The sequence below is a fragment of the Xiphophorus couchianus genome, chromosome 6 (assembly GCF_001444195.1).
Source record: "Xiphophorus couchianus chromosome 6, X_couchianus-1.0, whole genome shotgun sequence".
In the NCBI taxonomy this organism is placed as follows: domain Eukaryota; kingdom Metazoa; phylum Chordata; class Actinopteri; order Cyprinodontiformes; family Poeciliidae; genus Xiphophorus; species Xiphophorus couchianus.
In genome coordinates, this window is record NC_040233.1 from 4,816,548 (window position 1) to 4,842,432 (window position 25,885).

The 25,885-nt window shown below is 40.2% G+C and overlaps 1 protein-coding gene across 2 annotated transcripts; it reads right to left on the bottom strand.

Moving 5' to 3' along the window:
• Positions 1–5,794: 5,794 nt before the first annotated feature.
• On the bottom strand, positions 5,795–12,734 carry LOC114145984 (protein shisa-like-2A). 2 transcript variants are annotated; one of them, XM_028019702.1, is made up of 3 exons: positions 12,364–12,734; positions 11,743–11,889; positions 5,795–6,876 (listed from the first exon to the last, which is right to left on the bottom strand). In XM_028019702.1, exons 1-3 carry the CDS (start codon positions 12,543–12,545, stop codon positions 6,777–6,779), a joined length of 429 nt encoding a protein of 142 aa, XP_027875503.1. In that variant the 5' UTR covers positions 12,546–12,734; the 3' UTR covers positions 5,795–6,776. The 2 variants fall into 2 exon arrangements, with proteins under 2 accessions (XP_027875503.1, XP_027875502.1); XM_028019701.1 differs by having other exon boundaries at positions 11,753–11,889; positions 12,364–12,729.
• Between the last annotated feature and the right edge of the window lie 13,151 nt (positions 12,735–25,885).

Sequence of the window (25,885 nt, forward strand, 5' to 3'; positions counted from 1 at the left end):
AGAAAAATATTTTTATTCTCTTACCATAAAACTAGGGTTTAATTTCCTTTTATTCCTGGACTCAATGAAAGAATGTCATGTCAGCTTCATCTTCAAAAGATATCTACTTTGAAAATTGGTGACGTGTTAAATTCTTGTTACTTGAACATAAACGAAACATAGAAACATAAACAATGATAACTCAAAATGCTTTTCTGAAATACTGAGTAAGGTTTCTGTGTAACGATAGGCTGTTCTAACTAAATGTTGTATTTTTACATGAGAAAATGTCAACCATTCATTAATGCATTAGTGTGGATTATCAATCATTAAGATGAAACCATCCTAATACCTTTAGCTGAACTGATGTAATTATTCCTGTGCTGCGGTTGTTACCACATCTTCATTTCTTGTTTTCTCATTTGGATTTCTTTCTGAGGTTGGCAAGTAGGACACGGCTTGTTCAGATCCACATCTGGGTAGAGCTTAGAAATCATTTACTTAACTGATTTGATCTCTTTCAAAGAGTCCAAACTCAAAGAAACAAACTTAATTCATTGTTTATCCCAGTTTGACAACAAGGAGAAAGTTTAGTTTTAGGACAAAAAACGTTAAGCATCAGTTTTTTCCTCAGGACATTCAAGGCTGTTGCTTCAAAAGACCAACATGAGCTCAGTGTGTTTGGAAAGAGGATTTTAAGTGTTTGTAGTTTATGTAAAATTGTGTCTCATCCACACCACCTTTGGTGCTACAATCCAACTATGTATATTCTACATAAACTGTGACATTTTGCTAATTGTAGAAATGATTGCTTACTTTTGTTTCTGCTCAGCATGATGAGCCATGCACTGCCTTGCAGGAAACTGTTGTAACTTCAGTGTATTTATTTTTTAAATGCCACTCTGGCAATAAAGCTGTGCACAATTGTGAAAATGAAGGAAAACTAACTCAGGGCTTGCAAACATTTTACAAGCAAAAATCTAAAAACAAACTATTCAGCCCCCCTGAGACGATGCTTGAGCTACTGCCTGTCGCTGCGATCACAGCTGCAGGTTACGTCTGCCTTGCTCTCCTCAGTCTCACTAACTTTTCCTGGCCAGTAGAATCAAAATGATCCCCACATCATCCTGCTGCCACTGCCATGTTTCACTCAACACACTTTGTTTGCAGGGATAAAAAACTGATTTAAAAAATGAAAGAAGAAAAAGGAAAAGATTTTCTTCACTTCTGATATTATTTGAATAAACATGCAGAAAACATTCATATGATGAGCCATCAAGACATCAAGCTGCTTATGAAACACAAAATTGTATACACAATGTACAGTGGTAAAAAAAATAAATAAAAACACTGTTAGAATAATTAACAAGAAGAAAAGCTAAACTCTCTTCTGTTCATTTACTGATCTATTGTTGGTAATATTGTAGCATTGATAGAAAACATACATTTTGCAAGTTTTCTGAAACACAATCTTTTACTATCTTTAAACCATAATCTTAAATTATAATAACCTGTTTAGATTTCACTGTGTTGTGTAATGAATTTATATTTTCTATTAGTTTCACTTTCTGAAATGATAACAAATATATATATACATATTTTTTTCATGATCCTCCAATGTTTGAATGGTACTTGCATATTATATCCTTTGAAATGTTAAAGCCTGAACATGTAAACTCTAATTTAAGACCAGGTTGGTCAGTCGGCTGATTTACTCATTAGCGGAGCTCGAAGACTGAAATGCGTTTTTATCAGTCGGATCCATCATTGGCTGGCTGCAGCAATCTATAAATAAAAAGACCCGTTCTTTCAAAATTTCATAACATAATAAAATGAACTTAAGGTGATTTATTTGGTCTCACCTGTTGTCTGCTGAGTTACATACAGCCTTCCTGTGAAGTGTGGTAAAAGTCTCATTTTTAATTACTTAACTACTTTTAGTTTATGATGACAAAATCCTGACTTCTCTGGTTTTCACTGCTTAGCTGTGTCATTTATATATTTCCTCTGTCCTGTTGTACAAATGCTTTTTTTAAACATTTTATCTCCAAAAATATAGAAATGTTATGGATGAAATGAGCAACTCACCAATCGGTAAGATGGGTACCAGTCTCCACATCATCTTAGATGGTTTCTGAATTTGTTCTTCATAAATGAATCACAGAGAACTGAATAAGATATGAGGCAAAAAGTTATTTGCACAAATTCCTTCTCCACTGTGAAACTAATAACAGCTGAATCATCTAGTCATGTTGAATTCATGATGTGCATCACGCAAATCTCCTTTGCATTAGAAATCTCCTCTGAGGACAATAGTCTTGTTCAATGTGCCCCTTTTTTAAATTTGAGCCCCTGCCCCTCCATAGGTCTCTGCACGGCCCTGCTCCCTCCCACCTCGGGCCGCAGCACAATTGCTAAGTCTTAGCCGGTCCGCGGTAATGAAAAGGTTGGAGACCACTGCCTTATATGATAGTTGGCTGACAGGAAACGGGGAAGGAGAGGGGGGAAGACATGCGGCAAATGTCGTCGGGTCCGGGAGTCGAACCCGCGACGGCTGCGTTGAGGACTCAGGGCCTCCAAATATGGGTCGCGCTAACCGCTACGCCACCACGGCACGCACCTAAAGATTATTTTTTAAGTATTTCATGCAACTGATATGTGTAATTTGGACAATTTTATAATAAGCATTGATTTGTGTAGGTAGATGGCATGGTTTCTGTTTGTGTCACAATGTGTGGTGTTGATGGAGGACTTAAATGAGGTAAGGTAGAGATGGCGAGTAGTTTTAAAGTTTTAATTTTTAAAAATGATGAGCAAAAAAAGCAGGGATCACAGGGAGCCAGAGCAGGACAAAAAACAAAGAAACCAGGAACAAACAGGGACATATTGAGCTTTAACTGGAGCAACCAGCAAGGAGTGACTGAGAATAAGTTATATATATATATATACTGAACAACGTACAGATGGCTGATTAGAAATGGGTTGCAGATGTGAGAGGAGAGAGAGAGAGAGAAAACGGCACATGGGTCGAGTGAGCATAAACAAACTGGGTAATTAGAAAAATAAATTTAACTAACAAATAACTAGACATAAGGAACATAATAAAACTAAAGTAACTAAAGAAGGTAGAAATAAATTTATGCAACATACTTAGAGTCACACCAATGTTTTCTTTCTTTGCACTGGTTTATGGAATGTTTTTTCTTTATGTTTTGGAATACAGTATTGTCTATTTTTCTACAGCCAAGTCGATTTTTGTCAGTCATTATTTACATGCAGAGAACGGTATGACTCCGGAGGAGCGGAGCTCCGGACGGAGCACATGTCGTCCTCCGACGTCTGTATCTCTGCTGAGATAGTCATGAGTTCACTACAGACGTCAGTCCACCCCGACCAGGCTGGAAGCAAACCTGATCTCAAACAATCTACTAAAGGGCAAAAACGTCTCTCACTGCTCTAGCGAACGTCTATTAATACAGATCAGGTCAGAATTTAAAATCATTGGCATTTAGGCAATTTTGCTCATGGTTTACCTTGTGAACTGTGCCTGTTCTTGGTGAACAACATTTAATTTCAGATGAGTGGCTCTGACCCGACTCGGCCACTATTAAATCAACCCTCTTATTTCATTAATGTAGCCATGCATGTCCGACGAACGGCTGCATTAAAGTCAAAACAAAGAGAGCTACACTGATCCCATATTGTAGCCACAGAGTCTTTCCAATGGTCCCCCATCACAACCCGATAACCCCGAAACGTTTCAGAGTCAAATCCAGTCTGACCCGACTCGGCCTCAAGCAGACCCTAATCTCAGATTATCTTTGCAGTCAAATAAACCAACATTTTTTAGACCTTGGAAATGTTTGCACCTTGACAGAATCTTGTTTTACCTCCGTGTGATTAACTTTCAGACACAGCAACGAGGTTAGCTGTGGAGAAACACAGAAGAGAGGCTGAAATGAAATCGCAGCAGTTCGAGCAAAGCAATGTGTGGTGTAGGTCTTAAAGGGAAGGAAATTGATACATGGTTTTGAAAAAAAAAAAAGTAAATAAAAAAAGAAATCCAAAATATGTGAAGTGTATTTGTATTCAGCATCCCGGAGTCAACCTTTTAGTAGAGCCACCTGTTTTCTAAAATCACAGCCGCAAGTCTTTTGAGATAATCGTCCTGCAGATTTATCTGTGACCTGCTTAACTACAGCTAACGAAATAACGAAAATAGAAAAAACATTTTCGATTACTGAAATAAATAAAAACGGTAATTAATGGGGGGAAAACCATAACAAACTGCAGCTATACTCTGCGTTCATAAAACTAACTAGAACATATTGAAATTATAGATATAAAATCCGTCGTTTTTATGTTTAAAAATCTATTTATGAGCCTTTGGAACTGATGTAAAATTGATATTTTTTCCCCACGCACAAGCAGTTTCCGTCAACTGTTGTCAAATTACGCCGCTCCATACTCCCCCTGGTGGCTACGCTGCGCTAGTTCGCAAAATGGCGACAGCAAAAGTCGGGGGAAAACACATGTCGGTTGTTTAACAATAATTGAATACATCTTTTGAAAATGATATCTACTGTTATCCATTACCCGATCAATGTACATACATAATCGCAATGCAATACTTTGACTTTTTATAAATTCGTACTTTTTGAATTTGAAAAAAGTAAAACATCAACAAGTTAATTGGGATTTTTATATTCCATCTTCCAGAGATTGGGAGGATGACCTAAAAATGGTCTCTGAAGATTCATATTAGCATATTTTTGCTGCTTCATTGCTGTAAAGCTCTGATACACATCAGCATCTACATGGTAATAAGGTCGCTCCTGTTTTCTCACAAACAAAACGTAAGCAATTTATCAGAGCTGGAGCTCGATGAGATCACTAACATCGCACATCACCAGGCCTTGTGGCGTCATTGCAGGGAGAAATACAGACAGCTGCTTCAATATTGCAAAGCAAAAACATTAGGTTTTCTCAGAGGACATCAGCTGCTTATGGGAGTACTCTGGTTTTGGGTTGAGAATGCAGTCAGGCTGCTGTTATTTCATGAAGAATTGTAGCTGCCGCCAAGTTATTTCTAAACCCTAAAATTATACCTTATCTGCTCTCGGCAGGATTCGCTCTTTTCTGAGTGAACGACAAGTGAAAGGAGCAAACACAAATGTGTTTTTTTGCCGGTAACTTCCAGATTCTCTCGCCGTGTCGGCTTTGGTTCTGCCGGTGGCCGATAGAAACCGAACCACTGATTCCGGGAATTATTGCCTTTCACTTTGGGAGCGTGTTAAACAATTATGCACCGCTTTGTGTTAGTCGTTCACATCGCATTCCCGATAAAATAATTCGGTCGGCAGTTGCAGCGTGTCAGTGTGGAAGAAGTGGTAAGAAGGGTTATGAATGTTATTATGGTTTTTAATGTAACCTTTATTTTGCCAGGTAGGTTTGATTGAGAACAAATTGTCAATATCCTTTACACCAATGCAAAGGAGACTGCAAGGAAATTTGCAGCAATGCTTTGCAAAAAGAGCAACTTAACCAGGTTAAGTTAAACCCATGAAACGATACGCAGACGTTCAGTCTGCAATGATGAAGATTCAAGCACTTCGGCAAGCCGAATGCTTGTAATGGCCTCGCATGTCTTGACAGCCTAACTCGTTTTCTGACTTATCATTTTCTGATTGCACAACACTAGCGTGTTCAATACTTACTCTACCTGCTTTCCAATAGCTACAGTCAGAGCTCACATCTCCCCCCGTTCAGGTGAAAGACTCTCTCTCTTGAAGCACAGCACCAGTTCAGCCAGAGCTCAGAGGTTGTTGTTCGCTTTATTCAAGTCTCACAATCATTTGCTCGTTCACAGTGGTGTCAGCTGACCTCTTACATCATCGCCTCGTGATTAAATACAAGCTGTCACAAACTGTTAACATCACAAAAAACCTATTAATGTCATTAGACATGTTCAAGGAGACTTTTGTCTTCTGCTAAGAAAAACATTTTTGATCACTGATAAAAGAAGTTGACTGACGACGGGGGCCAGACTGCTCGACTCTGACGAGCCCCAGCAATCTCCTTCGTCTTCTCGTCATGGTCACGTTGATGCGTAGAGAAAGGGCGTCTGGCATTTAAATGTAAAGACACGTCACAGTAAGCAAGTGAAGAGACCAGCAGCCCACTCCAGTCCTTGCATTCCTGAGATGACACTGTTTCATATCGGCAGCGCCAAGTGTCACAAGGGTCTGACTTAACATTGAAAACTCACATCCTGTTTTCATTTCCGTGTGTCTCCACAGTCCCTCCGCCGCCGCGTCATCATCCGGCTCTCACAGAGCCACACATACTGTCGGCAATCACTTCTGTGAGGATGAAAGATCAACCATTTCCACTTAAAATGGAGCAAAGTTTCAGTCACCGTGACAAGCACTTCCAGGAGTGCTCTGCGGCACTGGGAGTGCTTTTTTTCCTTTTCTTTTTTTTTTTTCCTACTTCAATAATTGAAAAATCTCCAACAATTTGCTAGACTGCCGCCATGACTACAGCGTGTGGCACATGATGTCGACTAATGCCGTGGTCCTGCCGCTCAGAGCGCCTCGCTGGCAGCTCTGACTGTGTCCAGGTTCGCCTGCCTTCCTGAGCCGCGACATACAGACTGCTTCTTTTTTTTTTCTTTTCTTTTTTTGTCCTCAAAGGCAAGTTTTTCGGAGGCCTATGTGGGGCTTTCGACTTTCACGCTTGTGACCGTAGCGGTGAAACAGCGCTGGAAAAGCCGCTCCGGGTCCGACGGCTCGTTGTCAGAGTCCACTTTCCTGTTCATCATGTGTTTTCGGAACCCCTGCGGACCGGGTCCACTGGCCGCTCTCCCTTGGCTGGGTCCCTCGTTGGGGTCTCCGGCTGAAAAACACAAAAGACAAAACAAAAACAAAAAATCACCAAACCACAAAAAAGGGGTGTTTACACCAAATGCTGGGTAATGGACCGGAAAAGTGAAGAAATCTGAGCCAAAAATATTACCCGGGTCAAAATTCATGACCTTGTTTAGGTAGAGAAGAAGCTAAATGAAGCCTTATCATTATCAACTGAGCAATAATGAGTCAAGTTGAGAGTAAAACAAGGTATGTGCTGTTGCACAAATGACACAAGTTTAGTAATCACCTTATTTTTATATCTTATGGCACCTATGTAAATTTTCTTTGTTTCTTTTTCATCAACTTTTACCCTTCAAATTGGTTAAAGTCAGCCGGACCCTCAACTTTCTAAGAAAAAGTGGACGGCCTGAAAGAACGGACTATTTATTTTTATCGAAGATGCTCACAAGTCACCTTTTCCAAGTCAAGTCTCGAGTCTTGCAGGGCCAAAGTTCAAGTTGCGTCTCAAATCTCTGAGGGGCCAAATCTAAGTCTAAAGTTTTTCAACCCAAGTCAGAATCAAGTCTCAGGTGTCTAATGATTAAAAAAACATTTATTTATCAAATCAACAACATCTGCTGCAGCTCTAACCCTGCATCTCTGTAGGTTGGGTTTCTAAAACTGTTAAAAGTTGCCACATGGACATTAGATTCCTGTTTTATTTCCTGACAGTTATCCGTTAATCTGTTAGCATTTAATTCACTATACAAAAAAACTGGATGATTTAGAGTATTTGGAAAATTGATCCAACATATTTAGCTGCTTTGTAAACATCTGCAGCTGCGCAGTAAAAAGATTTAATATTGATCTGGCACTTTCTATGATTTAAATCAATCAGATCACTTCCACTGTGTATTTGATCTTTTTCGAGGAGCTGTTTCCCACTGTAGGTGGAGAACGAGGTCAGCGATGGGAAGGCGTGGAGTTCACGCACAATAATGGAACATTATTGATCATAATACAAGGTAAATAAATTACTGGGTATATTTTAAACCTAATAATACCTGATCTGATCTCACTAAGAGACTATTCTGGTAATAGTATTTAGAAAACAGAACTTCTTTTGTGGTTGGTAGTAACCCAATAACAAACGTGGAGTGAGGATTTTTCTCCCCCACATGGGTTTTCAGTTGATAAAATGAAAACGCCACATGCTTTCAGAATTACTCTTCAGCTACAATAACCTTAATTTCTAGTCTGATGGGAAAAGCTGGGAAAAAAGCCTCCACTGATTGCAGGAATAATTTAGTTTTGCTTTGAGTCCATAATGTATCTGATGAAGGTGCAAGTAAAACGTCTTCTGATTAAAGGTGCAGCTTTGCAGGGACATGTCAGCAGGTTTGTGATCAGCGAAACAGACAAAAATGAATGAATTTAGCTAAACTTCAAAAAAGTCACTTAAAAAAAAAGTAATTCTGAAAGCATGTGGCGTTTTCACTACATGCATAAACCCACTTTGCTACACTTGTTGCCTTCTTATCCGAAGATGTTATTTCACTAAGGCATCCCAGTAGTTTGACTGAGCTCTCAGCTTTTACTGTCTCAACGTTGTGTAGTAATGCAGAAGCTTCTCAGCTGAATATCTTCTGAAATTGTAAGCATTTAATATCTGTTATATCTACCATATGCTTAGTGTTCATAAATAACCTTGTCTGGGTTGTTTTAAATCACTAATTTTGACTGTCTGATTAGCGGCTAGGCTAGCCTTCCACTGCTTTGAGGGTTTTCACTTTTCTCTCTTTATCTCTTTAGATATTGATGTCACATGACCTTTCAAGGTATCCAGCTAATGCCAAGGGGTTGAGTTAATGACTGTAGTTCACGCTACAAACCAGTTTATTCACGTAAGATAACGTTAGCTTTAAGCCAAGGATGTAGCGAATGAAAGCTAGTGCTAGCTAGGTTCTGTTAAAGGTTTACACTGTGGAACACATAACGTTGGGTCTTGTTACGTATCTGTTACTATTTTCAAATTACTTATGTTTTTCCTTTAAGTTGTTTTTAAAATTTTTTTATTTATTATACTTCTTGGTTAATCTTAAAAAATACTGGGGCTACAAATTAGCCTTTGTTTCTCAATTCCGGACCTTACGTCCTCCTGCATGTTTTAGGTGTTTCCCTTGTGCCACACACCTGGATTGAATCTGTGGCTGATTAACAGGCTTCTGCAGGACTTGATGACTGCAGAAGAGATCATGCAATCATTTGGATCAGCTGTTCTGAAATAGAGCCACATCTAAAACATGCAGAGCAGTGGGGGCCTGAGGACTGGAATTGAGAAGCACTGGGCTAGAGGCCTTTGTGTCATGTAATGATAAAGAGAGAAATGTTGAGAGGTAGCAGAAAGCTGAAAGTAAACTGTTCTACCAAAAATGAGGAATATCGATAACAAAAAAACAAACAAATTCGAGGGAAAAATCCAAGAACAAGAAACCATCGGAAAAGAACAACAAACAAACCAGACTGCTAGCAACAACAGGAGGAGAAGGTGTGAGGAGGTACTTATGCTGAGGAACTTGAGTGCAAATAGGGAACATAAAATTATGCATTGGGTCTGGACACTATTATTAACACTATAAATTAAGAAAAGATTGCTTGGAGGCGTACTGATTTGATCCAATCGCTAACCTTTGGTATGCAATGTGCCAGCTCTTTTGTAAAGACAGACCCGTGTGAAGCTTACTGGAAATGTCGCGTAAACAATCATCCCCAACTGCCAAGAGAGAAGTGCCAAACCGAGCTACATCTTTCTCCAGCAATAAAATGTCTTAAACATTCCTGTTGCTCTGACTTTATTTGTTCCATATTTGGAACGGCCTCGTTCACTTCCTCCGCTTCCATTGTTAAACTACAACCGTCGGCAGGAAGTTGACCTCGTCGTTCACAACTCCTCCTCCTGTTTGCTGATTGGCCAGGATGGAATGCATTCTGGGAAATCTAGCTCAACGGAACGTAGGAATGTGATGTCCAGGTTAGACAATCACTTCTTAAATGTGACATTGTTTTAAGTTTTGTGTCTGATGAAATACACATTAAATGCATGCATATGAACAATCAACATCTCACCTGCAGTGGATACCACTAAGATATTTATTTAGCACAATTCCATAGTAGCCGGTCTGGGCAAACTCTAACAGCTAGTCACGATTAAAATGCAGTGTTAATACCATAAAGTAACTTCTGTTTAAAAACACGTCATTGCAGTTTATTCATATGCAGTTTTATGCAGCAAGAAGTGGGCAGAAGGTTATTTGCCTCTGGCATATCCTGAAGCACTTCTGGTCAGACTAGTTGATAAATCATAGTAGAGTCGAAAGCAAAAATATGATAGCAGTTTAAATGAAAGCCATATTTCTATTGTATTTTCTTTTGCATGGTTTGTTTTGTGTGTGTGTGTGTGTGTGAAAATAACCGCTCCGTGCAGTATATGCTCCGGCATATACTGTCATTTTATAGCACAATCAAGTAACTATGTTACCTTCAGGTGTTACAAAAATGCTGTATATATCAAATATGACTTAAAAGAAAATTTACTCTCTCACTTAACGCCTTGAAATTAGGTCTCTGTCTCTCCTGCTCTTTCTGAAACTCCGCCTTCAGTAAGTCCTTACAACATGGCTCCTCTATAAACTCTCTAACAACGTTTTTACCAGCGTTGCACTGAGAAGCAGCTCACATAATGAGCTCAGCGGATCTGCAGTTCCACCAAGTGTTTGCTAATTACTGCTGGCTAGTCTGAAGGAGCTGAGTGGGGGAGTGCTGTGGTGGAAACTCAAATACTTCAGCTTCAAGGAGGAAGGCGGTTGCGGTTCTAGGTCCACCCAGGTGGTTTCCATGGGAGATTAAAGGAAAGAATCAAGGGAACACTACAGGTATGTTTTGGATGAGGGAATAACAATATAAAATGACATAAAGCTGAACAAAGTCAACTAAATTAAGTATTTATAAGCATTCACAGAGGGATTCTCAAGTATTCATGAATCTGAAGCTTTTGTAGGAGGCTGTGGTTCCTAATCCGCAACAATACTGGGGATTCATGTTGCTGCTTATAATATCTTAGAATAACTAAATGCAAAAATATAAAACTAAGGGCTTGATGTGCCCATATCTCATCCACCTTAGATGGGTTTGTTTTCAACCCAGCAGTTTATAGAGTGTGGTATTGATTTTGAAAAGTGGAAATGCTGCTAACTGTCATGAAGCTAACATTCCTTACTCATCATTTTGTTGCTTAGAGAGCAGGGGCAACGTGACATTTCTACACACTATTTTGGGAGGTAAAGTCAACAGGGTTATGAAAAAACTAGGGTGAGATCAGGGTTAGAAAATAACAGTTTAAGTGTGTCATAGAGTTAGAGGAGTGAGAAACAGAGAACTGCAGTGAAAGCCTAAAGAGTTTAAACTTGCCTTCTATCAAGCATTGAAAACCTGAAAAGGATTTTCTTGGGTTTTGCATTTTGTCTTGTTTGCCTGCAGCTATGGGGGTTTTTTTTCCAGAAACATGGAAATTCCAATCATGTAATTTGCTGAAATCAAATTCAAGGCCAAACTCAGAAATGACACACTCCAGCCGCACATTTTTTTTAACGTTGAGCATAATCTAAAAGTAGATGTCTGAATCAAGGGAAATGTATGCAGCGCATAGAAATACCACTGCTGGTGATGTGTCATAGCTCACCGGCAGTGCAGGTGGTTCAGTTCCATTACAAAACAACCTCTACCCTCACCTGGCACAGAAACACACGCACACACACACGCTCACACACACTCAAAGGGTAGAAATCCATCCTAATTTAAGGCTTTCAGGAACCACATTTTTAAAAAAGCACAAAATGAAGAGTCTGACACACACCCATCCTGACCTGGTGCTCTGAGGGGCAGGCCGTTGTCAAGGCGATTGGGTTTGGTGGCTATGAAAAGGTAGCAGAGGACGCAGACGGTGATGAGGAAGGCGAGGAGCACCACGGCTGCGATTGATAGACCTACAAGAGCGCCGATACTGAGAGGAGACAGGGTGGTGGATTAGGAAACAGAGCTGGTAGGCTAAACAAACAAAAAAAAAAACATTAAACAGGTGTCAAAACAGGGTGGTGGGAAGAATAATTAACATTTAAACATGTGCAAACACTTGTTTCAGACCAAAGCTACTGTACACTTTGAGATAAATCAGAATGTTTTCATTCTTTTAGTGGTTGAAACCAAACACACTTGAGGGGGGAAAAAACAGAGGGTCACGTAATAATCAGGTTATCCTGCAGATAATAAGCAATGGGAGGGGGAGGGGGTAAAAGAAAAGCTTTTTAAAGGTTTTATAATCATGTAAAAAAGAAATGCAAACAACTTTCGCCTTTTTAGCAGCGAAAAACATCACTTAATGGCAGTTATAAACACATTAACTAGCTGACAAACTCAACTAAGTCTTTAAGAGTCATTAAGAGAACGTTAGTCTTAAACGCAGGAAAAGTATGCTCACCTTAGCCACCACATGTATCCATATTCGTAGGGGAAAAAGCTGTTGGGATCATCGCAGCAATATTTCACATCATTAAAGCCGCAACAGTAGACGGCGAAGGCAGCGCTGCCGGGCTTGGGGCAGGAGAAAGCCACCACGAACGCACCGTCGGTGTTGTAGTAACTGCTGCATTCAGCGCTCATGCTGCAGCGAAGAGGGGTGAAAAAAAAGCAAAGAAAAAGAAAAAGGGCGAGGAATACAGATAAACAGCACTTGTGATCTGAGGATTAGAGAGCAGAGACCGATTCCTGCGCGAGCGGGGGTTGAGAGATGGCCGTTGGGCACAGGGGGGAAGAGGAGTGTGACTCTGCATCAACGCAGGGAGCGAAGCTGAAGGCGCTGAGGCAGCGAGAGAGAGGAAGAGAGGGAGGTAGAAAACTTTGAATCGGAAGAAAAGTGTGGATCTCTCTCTCTTACCGTCTTCTGACACACTCATCAACATCTTTATTTCTATCTTTCTTTCTTGAAATGCTGTGAGAATGTGATTATTTTTTCATCAGCTAATTAGGGTGAAGCGGCACTGTTGTGTCTGCCGGTGTCAAGTCACTGTCAGGCACACCTCTGGTATATCTTAACACAATGGACTATGTTGTGTAAGAAGGAGTACACGAGGGGGGTAAGCTTTATGGAGAATAATGCTGTTTTGTCCATGAGAGGCTAGAACTGAGAGCAGTTCTATAAAACGTCACTGAACTGTGCTCGATATGGGAGTAAACTTTACTTTCGGTAAAGGTTTTATAAAGCACCGTCAGTGTTTCCAGAAGTATCTGTTTTTCCCCCCCATAAGTGAAGTGGGATGTTCCAATGCCTTCAATGGTGACAGGTGAATAAAATCCATGGCCTTGGCATGTAGACTGTTTCTACAAACAACTGTGAAAGAATGGGTCTCTCTCAAGAGCTTGGTGAAATCCAGCCTGCTGCTGTGATATGACGCCATCTGTGGTGTAAGTCCATCCATCTATCCATCCACCGTTTTCTGCTTATCTGAGATTGGGTTGTGAGGCAACAGGTCCAGGAGTGAGTTCCAGACATCCTGCTCCCCAGCGACATCCTTCATGTTGTTCTGGGAAGGTTTGAGGTGTTCTCAGACTGGATGAATAATATATAGTCCCTCCTGTGAGATTTGGGATTTCCTAGGGGTCTCCTCCCACTGGGGCATGCTCAGCGAACCTCCAATGGGAGGCACACTTAGAGCATCCTGGTCAGATACCCAAACTACCTCACCTAACTCCTTTCAATGTAGAGAAGCAGTGGCTCTACCATGAGCTTCCTCTGAATGTCAGACAACTTCAGTCATCTTGGTCTCCGGAATCCAGTATCTTTGAATCACTCTTAAGGCTCCCACGTACCCTGGCGTACTTCATTCTGCAGAGGTCTAAGTGCACTCGAGGCAGGCTCAACAGGGACATCTACCAGACACTTGGGTGCAACGGAAAATGTTTACAACCGTGTACGTGTACTCTGTGTCACACAGTCAACTGATTGGTGGAAAATGGTGTTCTTATAGAATTACTTTGTATGTGACACCTAGATTATAAGACACCAACAGTCGGAATGACACATAACATTCACACCGCCACTCTGTGCATCGCCAACAGGTGTGTGGTGGATGCTCTGGGGGATTAGACCGGGGCTCGTCACCCACCTAGCTCATCAAACTTTCTAGTATCCATTCAAGTTGTGGGAATTTAATGAATTTGGAAGAAATTGGTACGCTCGAGTATGAAATCTCAACCGTGGACTGACATTATGCGCGGAGTTTGTGCAGCTCACAGAATGCGTGCTGTACGTCCAAGTATGTGGGAACTTTTAGTCTGAGCCCCATTTTCCATGGAAGACTCAGGTAGGAGATAAAGTTCTGGACTACGTAGCCCTCAGGAGGGATGCTCACTACTCACTACTAAATAGTTCACAGTCAAGTGTTCGTACAAAAGTAAAGTGGAAGGAGCTGGGAACATTTCACTACCCATAGTTACACACCTCCAACTTTGAGATTTGTGGGTGCATTTTGGGATGACTCGTTTTTGTTCCAACATGACGGTGCACCAGCACACAAAGCCAAGTCAATAAGGGCAAGGATGAGTGGGAAGGAACTTGACTTCCTGGCAGAGAGACCTGACTTTAATGCAAGAGAAGACCTTAGGATTGAATGAGAGGAGACAGGGAGCCAAGCTTTCTCGTACAACATTGGTGTTTGACCACACAAACTCTCCTGAAAAGAATGGTCAGGTATCCCAATGGAGAATCTTTTTAGACATCCTGACCTGGAGAGCTGAAGCCATTACTGTTGCAAAGAGTCTGCCATGCTGAGATTCACGGTGAACTCGTTGTGGCACAACAGACTTAGGAGACTTTCTGCGTCATTTAGTTCTCTCTGCAGAATAAGTAAGCAAGTCAACCTGTGTACTCCGGCTGTCAAGAGTAATGCTGGAAATGCATTCAAGGCGTCAACGCTTTATTATTGTAAAATCTGGACTCATAAACACAAAGACGACAGAACTTCCTCACATTTTATCTCTCCCACACAGACAGCGCTACAACCATTTCTAATAAGGAGGTGGTTGTTGTAGCACACAGGACTGTCAGACAGTGACAGACAGTCTGAACACAGTGACACTATTGAGACAGTCTCTGTCTATCTCTCTTTTGATTGGCAGGTTTCATCAACAATGTTATCATTTTCACGTGCAACAGATATTCACTGCATCCAAAAATGTGTGCATCCACACAAATAGTCAATTTGCAAGAATGGTCAAACATCATGAGAGCATAACAAATATAAGAAAACTTGCAAATATATCTCGTGGCATTCGTCAACACGTTGCAACAGTAAACACACATGGAGGACTCTTAGTGATAATTGAATGCAGTGGATGAAGATGAATGTATTTTTCTCAGTGGAAGGTGGCTGACACGGCTTCCACAGTAACCCTTAGGCAATAAAAACACTACTCAGACGCTGACAGTCCTAATCTCCAACTCTTTGTCTTATTTTTTGGTTTTGGAGCTCTCCTTTTACAAAATCTTTTTCAAAATGTTCACTGATCTTCACCGAGGCAAGAAAGACCCGCAGAGCTTTAGGTGGATGTTCTGGGTTCCTGTGTGATCTCCTGGATGAGTCATTTTGAGCTCTTGTCATTTCGCTGGGTCCATCACCATGTGGGGCTGTTTACGGCTGTCATCCCCTACATTCAAGTAAATCTCTCCCATTAAATGTTCATGAAAAATATTACAATTGATGTAATCCTTAGTCCGAGAGTTGCTTTGGACTTTTTAGCGTCAATTATTTTATGTTTTCATTGCTTGCTTTCTTACATTTTCCCATTTTAGTTATTCTTTTTGATTTTTTTCTGTTAGATTAAAAGGGTGGCATGATGTATTTTCCGGCCACACGCTGCCAGTTTACAGCAAAAATCGTGTAGCTATGTTATCTTCAGTTGATATAAAAATGCTGCATGAATCAGACATAATTTAAAAGAAATTTGACTTCGCAATCTGATACCTTAAAATTGGGCCTCTGTCTCTTTAAGAAGATCCCGCTCTTTCCGACATTCAGTCTTCAGGAAGTCATCATAACAGCGTCCTTCCATTATGCCATTTAGAATCATCCTTAGGAGCATTGTACTGAGAAATAGCTCACATAATGAGCTGAGCAGATGCTCAGTTCCAGCAGGTGTTTGCCAATTGCTGCTGGCTAGTCTGAAGGAGCTGAGTGGGGAAAGTATGGGGCAGGGATGTTCTGTGAGGGGAAGGCTCTGCTTGGAGACTGCAGTATAAATCAAACTAACGCTCCAGGATTGTTTGGAATGAGGGAATGACATTATAATACGATGTAAAGCTTAAAAAAGAAACAGTTTTACATAATACCTCTCCTTTAAATCAATGGTACCCAAAGTCGGTCCTCGAGGGCCGGTATCCTGCATGTTTTAGTTCTCTGCTTGGTTTAACTCACCTGCATCAAATGATGGCTCGTTAGAAGGCCTAAGAAGAACATTGACCCGCTGAAACAATTGTTACTACCTCCAGGGCGAGAACTAAAACATGCAGGATGCCGGCCCTCGAGGACCGACTTCGGGCACCCCTGCCTTTACGTGTTTGTTTTTGTTACTGTTCAGATTTCCTTTCCCCTTTTTTCTCTGAGTTTTTGTTCTCACCCTCAGCCCTGCATCTGCTGCCCTTCTCAGCGGTTTATCATTTCCTCATTTGTCCCTACCTGCTCCCTTCCCCCGGTCGCATTCAGTTGCCTGTAATTCTCCTGTTTTCTATTATTATCCACTGATTCTTCCTGTGACACTCTGATTACTTTCCATCTGTCTAAGAGGTTAGTTCATTTTTTCCATCTAGTTCCAGTCTGCTATTTGGTCTTCCTTTAAATCCAACATCACAACAACTTCTAGGGTTAGGGTTGCGACGCTTGCAGCATTTTATTCCGATGTGTAGCCAAGCAACATAAATAAAGGTAGGATGAGGAATGCACTATGAGGAACATAGAAGAAAACTGAACTTAATGTTGCCACGTTTGACAAACTTGAAGCGAGAGCAGCTCAGGTGTAAGACGGAGAGCTTTAGACTGAACTCTGTTCCGTATTAACTGGAAGCTCTACACAGAGAACGTCTCAGAGCAGACTTAATCTTCTACATTCAGGAAAGAAGTCGCGACATTTCTCTCCAAAGAGCGGAGCTCGGTGCCGGCTGCTCTGTGCCGACCGCTAAAACATCTGTCTCACCTTACCCGTTGTCGATAATGGATTGGCCTCCACTTTGCCTAAAATGTAACTATATCGACCGCAGGCTCTGCAGATTGTGCAAATTGGGAAGTTTGCGCCCCGGGTCTGCTGTTAACAGTGCTGCAGCTGCAGCCTGGCTCTCACACAGAGGGGAGGACCAGCTGGAGGCTGACAGCACAGATGAGCAGAGGTATGAAGTTTGAATTATTCTGCGATGATTTGTTATTTTTTGTCATTTTCTCTCCAGTTTAATCTAACAGGTAACCAAACTCAACATGGCAGATGTTTTCATCTGATGAGTTCGTCAGCTGCCGGGTCTAAACAAAATGATGGTTCAATTACTAGTATATTTATGAGCAGATTTTTTTTTATCAACATTTCAACTTTCTCATAAAAAGTAAGGTTGGGTCTGTTAGCTTTTATGGCTTAATAAATAAGATCAATTTGAAATAGCATTGTTAATTTAAGTATAATTTACCCAGGTTATCATACTTGTTATTCAAAATTGCTTTATCTGAGTTTCTCAACAAAAACAAAAAGGCAAAAAGAAGAAATCTGTAAGTTGACTGACTCTGTCCGGAGGTAGTAGACAGTTCCTGATTTTTGCAGGATAATCTATAACAACACATTAATATTAATAAAGTTACAATTTGATTTCTAGAATTATTTGAAAATGCCATGAAAAATCTCAAAATTCAGTTCTGTTGATAAAGTAGTAGTTGCATTTCCATTATAAATGTGCGCAAAAACCTTGTCAATATGTAAAAGGAAAAAAAACCAACACAATTTTCCAAGTGCGGAGTTTACATGAAATATAAACGCACTTAAAATCACACATGAATAAATTTGTTCACCTGAGAAGTCATTGGGAAACGGTGCAGCGTTGTCATCATCATCCTCCTGCCACTTCCTGTCGTCTTCTTCGTCATTCCCACCAGTAGTAACATCCGGTTGTTGATCACATGACTCGTGTGATTTTGCAAAACACACAAATTTCAATATGACTGAAAATCCACCTTGTCCTAACTCAAAACATTTTTATTGAAAAACTAGATTTCTTTTTTTCAAAACGACCGTGTTTCCATTAAGCAAATTTATTTTTCGCAGTTTCAGTTTGCGTAATTAAACGCAGCTGATGAAATGGAAGCAATACCTTAAAGAACAGACTGTACATTATGAAGCAAAAACATAATTGACATGTTTTTAAATCCTGTTTAAACTGTAAAACCAGTAAGTGTCAAAATCTTCCACCTCAAATCTCTCCCCAACACTCCATCTTATGTTGTTGATTCTGGATCATTTCACAGAAGCTCTCAATATATTCTTCCCTTCCGCATAAAAACCTTTAAACTAACTATAAAACTGTACTTTATTTATATGAAGCAAGTGGCAGCCTTTTTTCATCACAAAGACTTGAAAGGACAGAGCAAGCCGATCATCAAAAACCAAACTTGCGGGGAACATTTTTGAGTCTTGGCCAATGAAGAGACAATATTTTACACCCATAGAGAAAAAACAATAAAAAATGAAAATAAAAAATAAAAAAACACGTTAAGGTCGGATTCAATCATCCATCTTCTGAGTATCGCTTTCTGCAAGAAAATTGTCCTCTTGAAATATGCCGCTTCATATCAGCGAGTGAAAGGCAGTGAAAACATGTCTGTGCTCCGGTCTCGACCCAATAAGACGCCACAGCAGCTGTGATGAAAAGATTTTTTATATATGATAACCAGGATATGGTAAATTATACATTTTATTTACGCAATCCAGCCCAAACATTACGATGGGGGATGTTTGGGGGTTTCCTTGGGTTTGTGTCTATTTGGTTTTCTGTACTTTTATCTTGATTTCTTTCTATCCTTTGTTATTTTAGTATTTAGTATTTTAGTTCGATTTTTTTATGCCATGTTATGTCACAGAAAAGCTGACATTGCAAAAAAATCCTGGAGTATTGAAGATTGCAATGGCATCCGAACCAAATAGCATTTGACAAATGCTATTGTGAGATATATGTTTTAGATTAAATCGCTTTCACTTTATTGTGGAGTGGAACTGAAATGCAGTCGTCGTGATTTCTGTGGAATACTTTCATAACTACTAAATACCGCTTTGTTCGTTAGTTTGCACTCTAAGCAAATCGTCAAATGCAAAACGTAAATACACAATGCACTGTTGTAAGTTTTAATGGGTAAAAATGAAAAATTAAATTAAAAACCTGGCATGCTTCTCCTTCCACTTCACAATTATGGAATATTTTTCATTAAAAAATAAAAACGACGTTTGTGGTGTTTCCTGACAAAATGTAAAATAATTCGAAAATGTTATGATTACATCTGAAAGGCGTAGCAGTGCATATCATGATCATAATTTCTAAACAATAATAATAAAATAATTCATAAAAGCTGCAAAGTCAAAACCTTTGTATTTTCCTGCATGTTTTTCAGACTAAGTAATAAAAAGGGATTTTTTTATTTCAAAGTAAGAACTACTCACAAATTGAACCTCATCTAGTATCTAGCTAAAGAGAGTTTCTTTTAAAATGTTTATTTCTCTTCTGTTTTTATTTTATTTTTATCTTTAAAAAGGAGCAGCATGGAGGATGAGGCACAAATGGACCCGGTGTCATCGGGTTCTTTTTGCCGAGTTGAAGCCCTTTGGTGTCACCATGACTTCAGACTGAGACCTCTCCTGGCTGAAATGTTGCATTTCATGTCATTAACAGGCTGCGGGCTCAGAGTGACTCATTCAGCTTCCAGTAAAATAGAAATCATGTCGACCAATAGGAACGGGACAACTTTCTAAGCCAAATTGTTGTGATTTTCGTTTTCCAAAAAGAATGAGGATTATTAAAAAAAAAAAAAAGATGGCTGAACAACATTAATGAAAACATGTCCTGAAACTTAATTCAGAGCTGCAGCAGAATCTCAGAAACTAGTCCAGAAGTTCAGAAAGCCCAGATAATTTCTGGACTTCAATTCATTTCCTGCTAACATACTTTATCATTTGAGCTTCTTTAAAAACCCAATGTGGACAAATTATTTCACACCATACAGCCAAACTTTGTGCACTTGATATAAAAAAACAATAACACTTTATTTGAAGGGGTGTTTGGACATTACGCTGTCATAAACATGACATAGCACCTGTTAGGAACATGAAGGAGTCTTCATGAATGTTTATGACTGTTGTCATGAAGTTTAATTTGGTAAATAATGACACTTTTAATCCAAAGCTTCATTGCCTTGCATTAAATGAAGCAATTAATGAAACTTTGAATTAAGAGTCCATTAAAAGTGTCAACTTTGCATTAAAAACGTCATTATTTACCGAACGACGCCTTCAAATAAAGTGCAACCAATAAGACACATTACAATTTCTGTTCCATTAGTCATAGAATGAAACAATCTCCTTCTCTGTCAAGTAAAGATTTGGAAATATTTTTCTGTTTATTCATTCCCTGAATACCAGACTTTATTTTTCTTCAAATTCAGAAGTTTATACTTAGTAAATTTACCTTTGAACAATTTGGTAGCATCAAACTGTATTTAAGCTTTAGTCACAATACCGATCTGTGGCAAGACTTGACATAAACAGTCCACAGATGCACTCCAAATTGAAAAATTCTCTCTTTTATTTTTGTTTCTAGATGTGCAAAGTTGGTATAGATCCACCTCAAAAGACTCCCAGTTGGACTCAAAATACACTTTTCAGATTGTTTTCTCTTTTTTGAAAGCAATTAAATACAATTTATCATTTTCTTTCCTCTTTTTTCAATTCTTTGTAACTTTGCTCTGGGACACACCGCCTTGCAAGAGTAAGAATATTTTATAAATAATAATAATTAAGATTTCGCCCATGCTCGGTCATGAGATGAAACTGAAATAACTACAGCAATGTGCTTCCTTAATTTATACTTTTGTGTGCTGGTTTGGACTTGCATACAAGAGGTCTTCCTATAGGATAAATGTATGAGCTCACTGAGTCAAAACACAAACACAATCCATCCGTCCCAATGAATGAGAGAAAACCTACATAAACCTCAAGACTCATAAGTCTTGAGGCAAAAGACATGGGATTACTTGACAGTGAAGGAGAGACTGAGAAGCGGTGTAATGGTTGGAGCTCTCACCCCCCCCCCCCCCCCACACACACACACACACGCCCCCACCCAGTTGTTCATAAAAACCCCTCACATGACTTCTAACTCGGAAAAAGATCTGCCTGTCTTTGAGGCTGAAGTCGAGTCTTCTCTCATTACCAACTCACTCCTTTGCTTCTCGGTGTGAGAAATAAACGCTCACAGCAGGAGGAGAGCGCCTCCATCTATCGCAGCTCTCCACTAACCCCCGTCCTTTACTGCTGCCTTTAACGCACGTCAGAAAATGCCAGAGAACATGTTTCTGCTCTCTGAACACCTCTGCACTCTATTGCCTAGCAACGAAGGTCTCGCAGAGACCTGTGGAGGGGCAGGTACTCAAAGTCAGAAAGGGGCATGTAGAGCAAGTCTTGAAAACACGAAATACAGTGAACAAGACTTTATATCTTATATATCTTATCTTATAAACTGACAATTAAAAACTTTTCAGAAACGTTTCGGATGAACAGAACCAGATTGGAAAAATAAGGTTTTGAATAAATAAAGTCTAGAATATAACAACAAACGTTATATACAATAAAAGTGTAATTGCTGTATTGTACATAATGATGGCGTCAGCAGCCAAGTGGTCATCTACAACACCCACATGTCTGCGTCACGCCTCGCTCGTCTCCTTTTCTGGCGTCTGATTGCAGCACATAGCAGTGCCTCACATTCCCGCCTGCTGCGCGTCGGCAGGCAGAACGATGCATTCATCTGCATGGCAATGCGCTCTCCCAGTCGGCCTCTTTGTTTGCACCGTGTGATCCCTGGACCAAATCTGGTATTTCAACACTTTTCTGTCCTTCACCACGTTCTGCTCCAGCAGCAGGCTCTGCTCCTCTGTCCACTTTGGTTTTCTTGTCCTTTACTTCCCAATTTTGTGGTCAAGCAACTTTATTCTAGCGGGCAAATTGCTGACATCAAATAGATGTAGCAGTAAAAGTGACCGGCATGGTGAGGAGACGTGACAAATCAAAATGGTGATGAGGATGTAAATACAAACATATTGATGTTTTGTGACAATTTAATATAGTTTTGCGTGAATTCATCATAGAGGCACATTTCTTTATCCAGTCGAGATTATGATTATGGTCATTTCTCTAAACTGGGAGCGTAATGGTTTCTCAGCGTCTCCTGGCAATGAGGTCAACTGCACCTCCTTTCTAAGAAAAAGATTTCTGTCGCAGCTGGCTGAATCACTCTTAAAGCTTCAGTATGTACATTTGACAAAAATATGTTTTTATATTTTTATTTGTTAAAATTGTCACCATGTTGTGACAGCACACTACGAGAGACCATCTGTAAAAAGAGTGACCCCCCCTTGACATCTAATGAAATGCACCGCTCCCAGTATAATACAACCAATCAGAGCCAGGAGGAGGGGCTTAGTGCTGTCAATCATGCTCATGCTAGCGCTGCTAAATGTTCTAATGGCAGAGAAGCAACTTACAGTTCCAGGAAAACAGTTTATCTGCCATCATCAGTGGTCATGCTAACTAGCATTAGCATTTCTGACAGGATCCAGTAGGGAGAAGGTGCAGAGCAAACAGGAGGGTGACTGACAGCACTAAGCCCCTCCTCCTGACTCTGATTGGTTGTTTCTGGCTAAATGGTGTATTTCAGCAGATGACAGTTAGACTATAAGAAAAAGGCAAGACATTGTGTTAAGATAGGAGCTGTGTGAGAGAACCCAGAGAGTCATTGATCCACATACAAGTCCGGAATATTAATTATATTTAGATGGACGTTCTGATTTTGGTGGGTCTGCAGTTGTGACAAACAGTTTTTTCAACGTCTCACAGTTCTCTGTGAGACGTTGAAAGTTGGGGAAATGGTTTTCTCACCTAACCTTGATTTAAACCTTTCCAGAACTTTCTTCCTGACCCGCCTGCTGTTTGTTTTACGTCCTCTCCAACAAACCTCTGAGGTCTTCATAGAACAGATGGATTAAATCACACACAGGCCGACTCTAACTCTCCGTCTTCTCATGGCAATAGCCGTCATCGATTCTACTAGTGAACCAGGTGGCTGAACACTGACGCACAGCATTTTTCAGATTTTCAGAAATGCATTGAAAGCCGTGTGTTCCACTTTCCTATTATGTTGGTAAATCCCCACGTTGAAGTGTCTGGTTGCAACAGATGGTTTTAAAATGAGTGACTTTCATGGCGCTGGTACTCTGCACTGCAGGACTTGGCAACGCTTCGCCCCGTGCCCCAAAAGCAACTCTTTGCCCAGAGGGAAGTCAGCTGTTGATTCAGAGCTGGAGACATTGTGTTTCCCCAACTTCGATTCGCCACTTCCTCCAATAAATACCTTCGTATGTCTTGAATCGTTTGATGAATGTCAGCAATCCTCAAAGAAGAAACCAGCAAAGTCCCTTTTAATTTTTCTTGTTATATATACAGTATATTGTTTTCATATCTGTCTAATCATTTTCTCCTTAATTTATGCATCTAAAACAGACGTTGCTTTACCCTGTTGTGCCTCCAGACTGAGTCCCCGGGTCCCTTGGCTAATATCTCTGATATCTGAGATTTGGTTTTCCGCACAGCAGATGGCGGGTGAATAAGCCGCTGTGTGGATTTTTATCTTTTTTTTCTTTTCCTTTAAATTGAAACTTTTCAAGGCAATAATGACTTGAGTGATTAGTACTTACAGGCTGAGAAAAGCTTTTATGAGCTCGCACACACGAACGAGCTCGTGTGTGTGTATTCACACAGAACAACACTCACAGATTACACAACAGCCAGTCTCGCAGCAGATGTGGCAGCTGGGACTTTAATTAGAGTAATATCTCCCATCATGGCATGACTGAAGGACGTCTGGTTCTTATTATTATTATTTAAGAAATGAAATGAGGTAGTTTTTACTGTGAGAGGACTTCACTTTAATTTCTGTGATGGAAATGTGGGTTTTTTTGTTTGTTTTTTGTTATATCCGTGTTTAGGATTTTTAATATTTTTTCAGTTTGATGGATTTGTCTGTTTTTGTGTGTGTGTGTGTTTTTTTTTTTGTTTTTTTTTTAAAGTACTCAGGGACACCAATTTTGAGATCCCAGTCGGTAGATGCGGCCCTGCAGACTGACTGATGGTGTGTTTGTCTGTGTTTGTTTCTGTTCTGTTGTGTTTCCAAATTGTATGAAATCAATATTTTTCCCCCTCAAAATTCTGTTCAAAAATACCCAATTATGTCAAAATGGAAAAAGTTTTTTTTTTTTGAGTCTTAAAAATTAAAAAAGAAACTTGCATCTACACAAGTGTTCACAGCACTTGTGGTGTTTTCTGCAGCTCAACTGGAGTCCATCTGTGGTAAATTCAGTTGATTGGAGTTAATTTGGAGAGGCACACACACCTGTCTGAAACTCCACCTTCAGGAAGTAATCACAACAAGGCTCCTCTATTCACCATTTAATGAAATTTCTACCAGCGTTTCATTGAGAAGTAGCTCGTATAATGAGCTCAGCAGATTTGCAATTCCACCAGGTGTTTGCTAATTGAAGCGGGCTAGTCTGAAGGTCTAGGGACTGAGGGGAGAATTGGGGTTGTTCAGTGAGGCAGAAACTCGGAAACTGCAGCTCTGAGGAGGAGCTGCACCTTGAAGGCGGAGTTAGGTCCAACCAGGCGTTTTGGACGTCTGAAATGTTGCCACGGGAGATTAAACAATTTCTCCAACATGCATGAAAGAATCAAGGCAACACTCCAGGTATTATTTTGATGAGGAAATAACATTATACCATAATGTTAGCTAACAAAAAAAAAAATCGATTTTACATAATGCTGTTCCTTCAAACTTTGTTGGACTTAGAAGTTCTCACAGGCGCTGGCTAGTCTGAAGGAGCGGGAGTCCTGTAGTGCTCTGTGAGGTGGAAGCTCGGAAACTGCAGTTCTGAGGAGGAGCTCCGTCTGAGAGGTGGAGGTAGGTCCACGCAGGTGTTTTGCACAGCTGAATGGTTGCCATGGGAGATTAAAGGATTTATTTTATTGTATTTTTCAAACATCCGTGAAAGAATCAAGGAAACATTTTTGTTGTTTCATCAAAAGCGTACGCCAGGAATACGCCGGGCCTCCAGTCGTTGCACATCTTGACAGAACGCTTTGAATCCAACGGAGCAACAGGCTTTTAATATGCAGAACAGGATTCTGTGACAAACAAAAGGCGAAAACACAGTGAGATTATTCCCACACGGTGAGAAGTGAACAACCCTGATAGAGATACGACGACTCATTTGGCGCCGGGATGACACTTGGCGAAGCATTCTGCTGGAAGTGACAGGCTAATGCACATCCTTGTCTTGTCAGATTCAGTCACGCTGTATAACCGCGGCTCTGTTTCTCTCACCAATTCCCAGAAGGTTTTTACGACACATTTGATGGACTTTTTTTTTAAAACCAGTTTCTAAAGACAGTGATTAGATTGTTCTCCTGCTGCCAGATAATCTGTCTGAATTCATGCTGAAATAAAGAAATTCCCAGTTGTCTTTGAAGCTGCGGGATTGATTTTTCTAAAACCATTTCTCGCCACACAAAGCTGGGCATGAAATGTGTTCTGAACATCACCAGCAGTCATCTTTCACTGCATATCATCAGAGCATTTCAGTGGCTCTTTGTCATTGCTC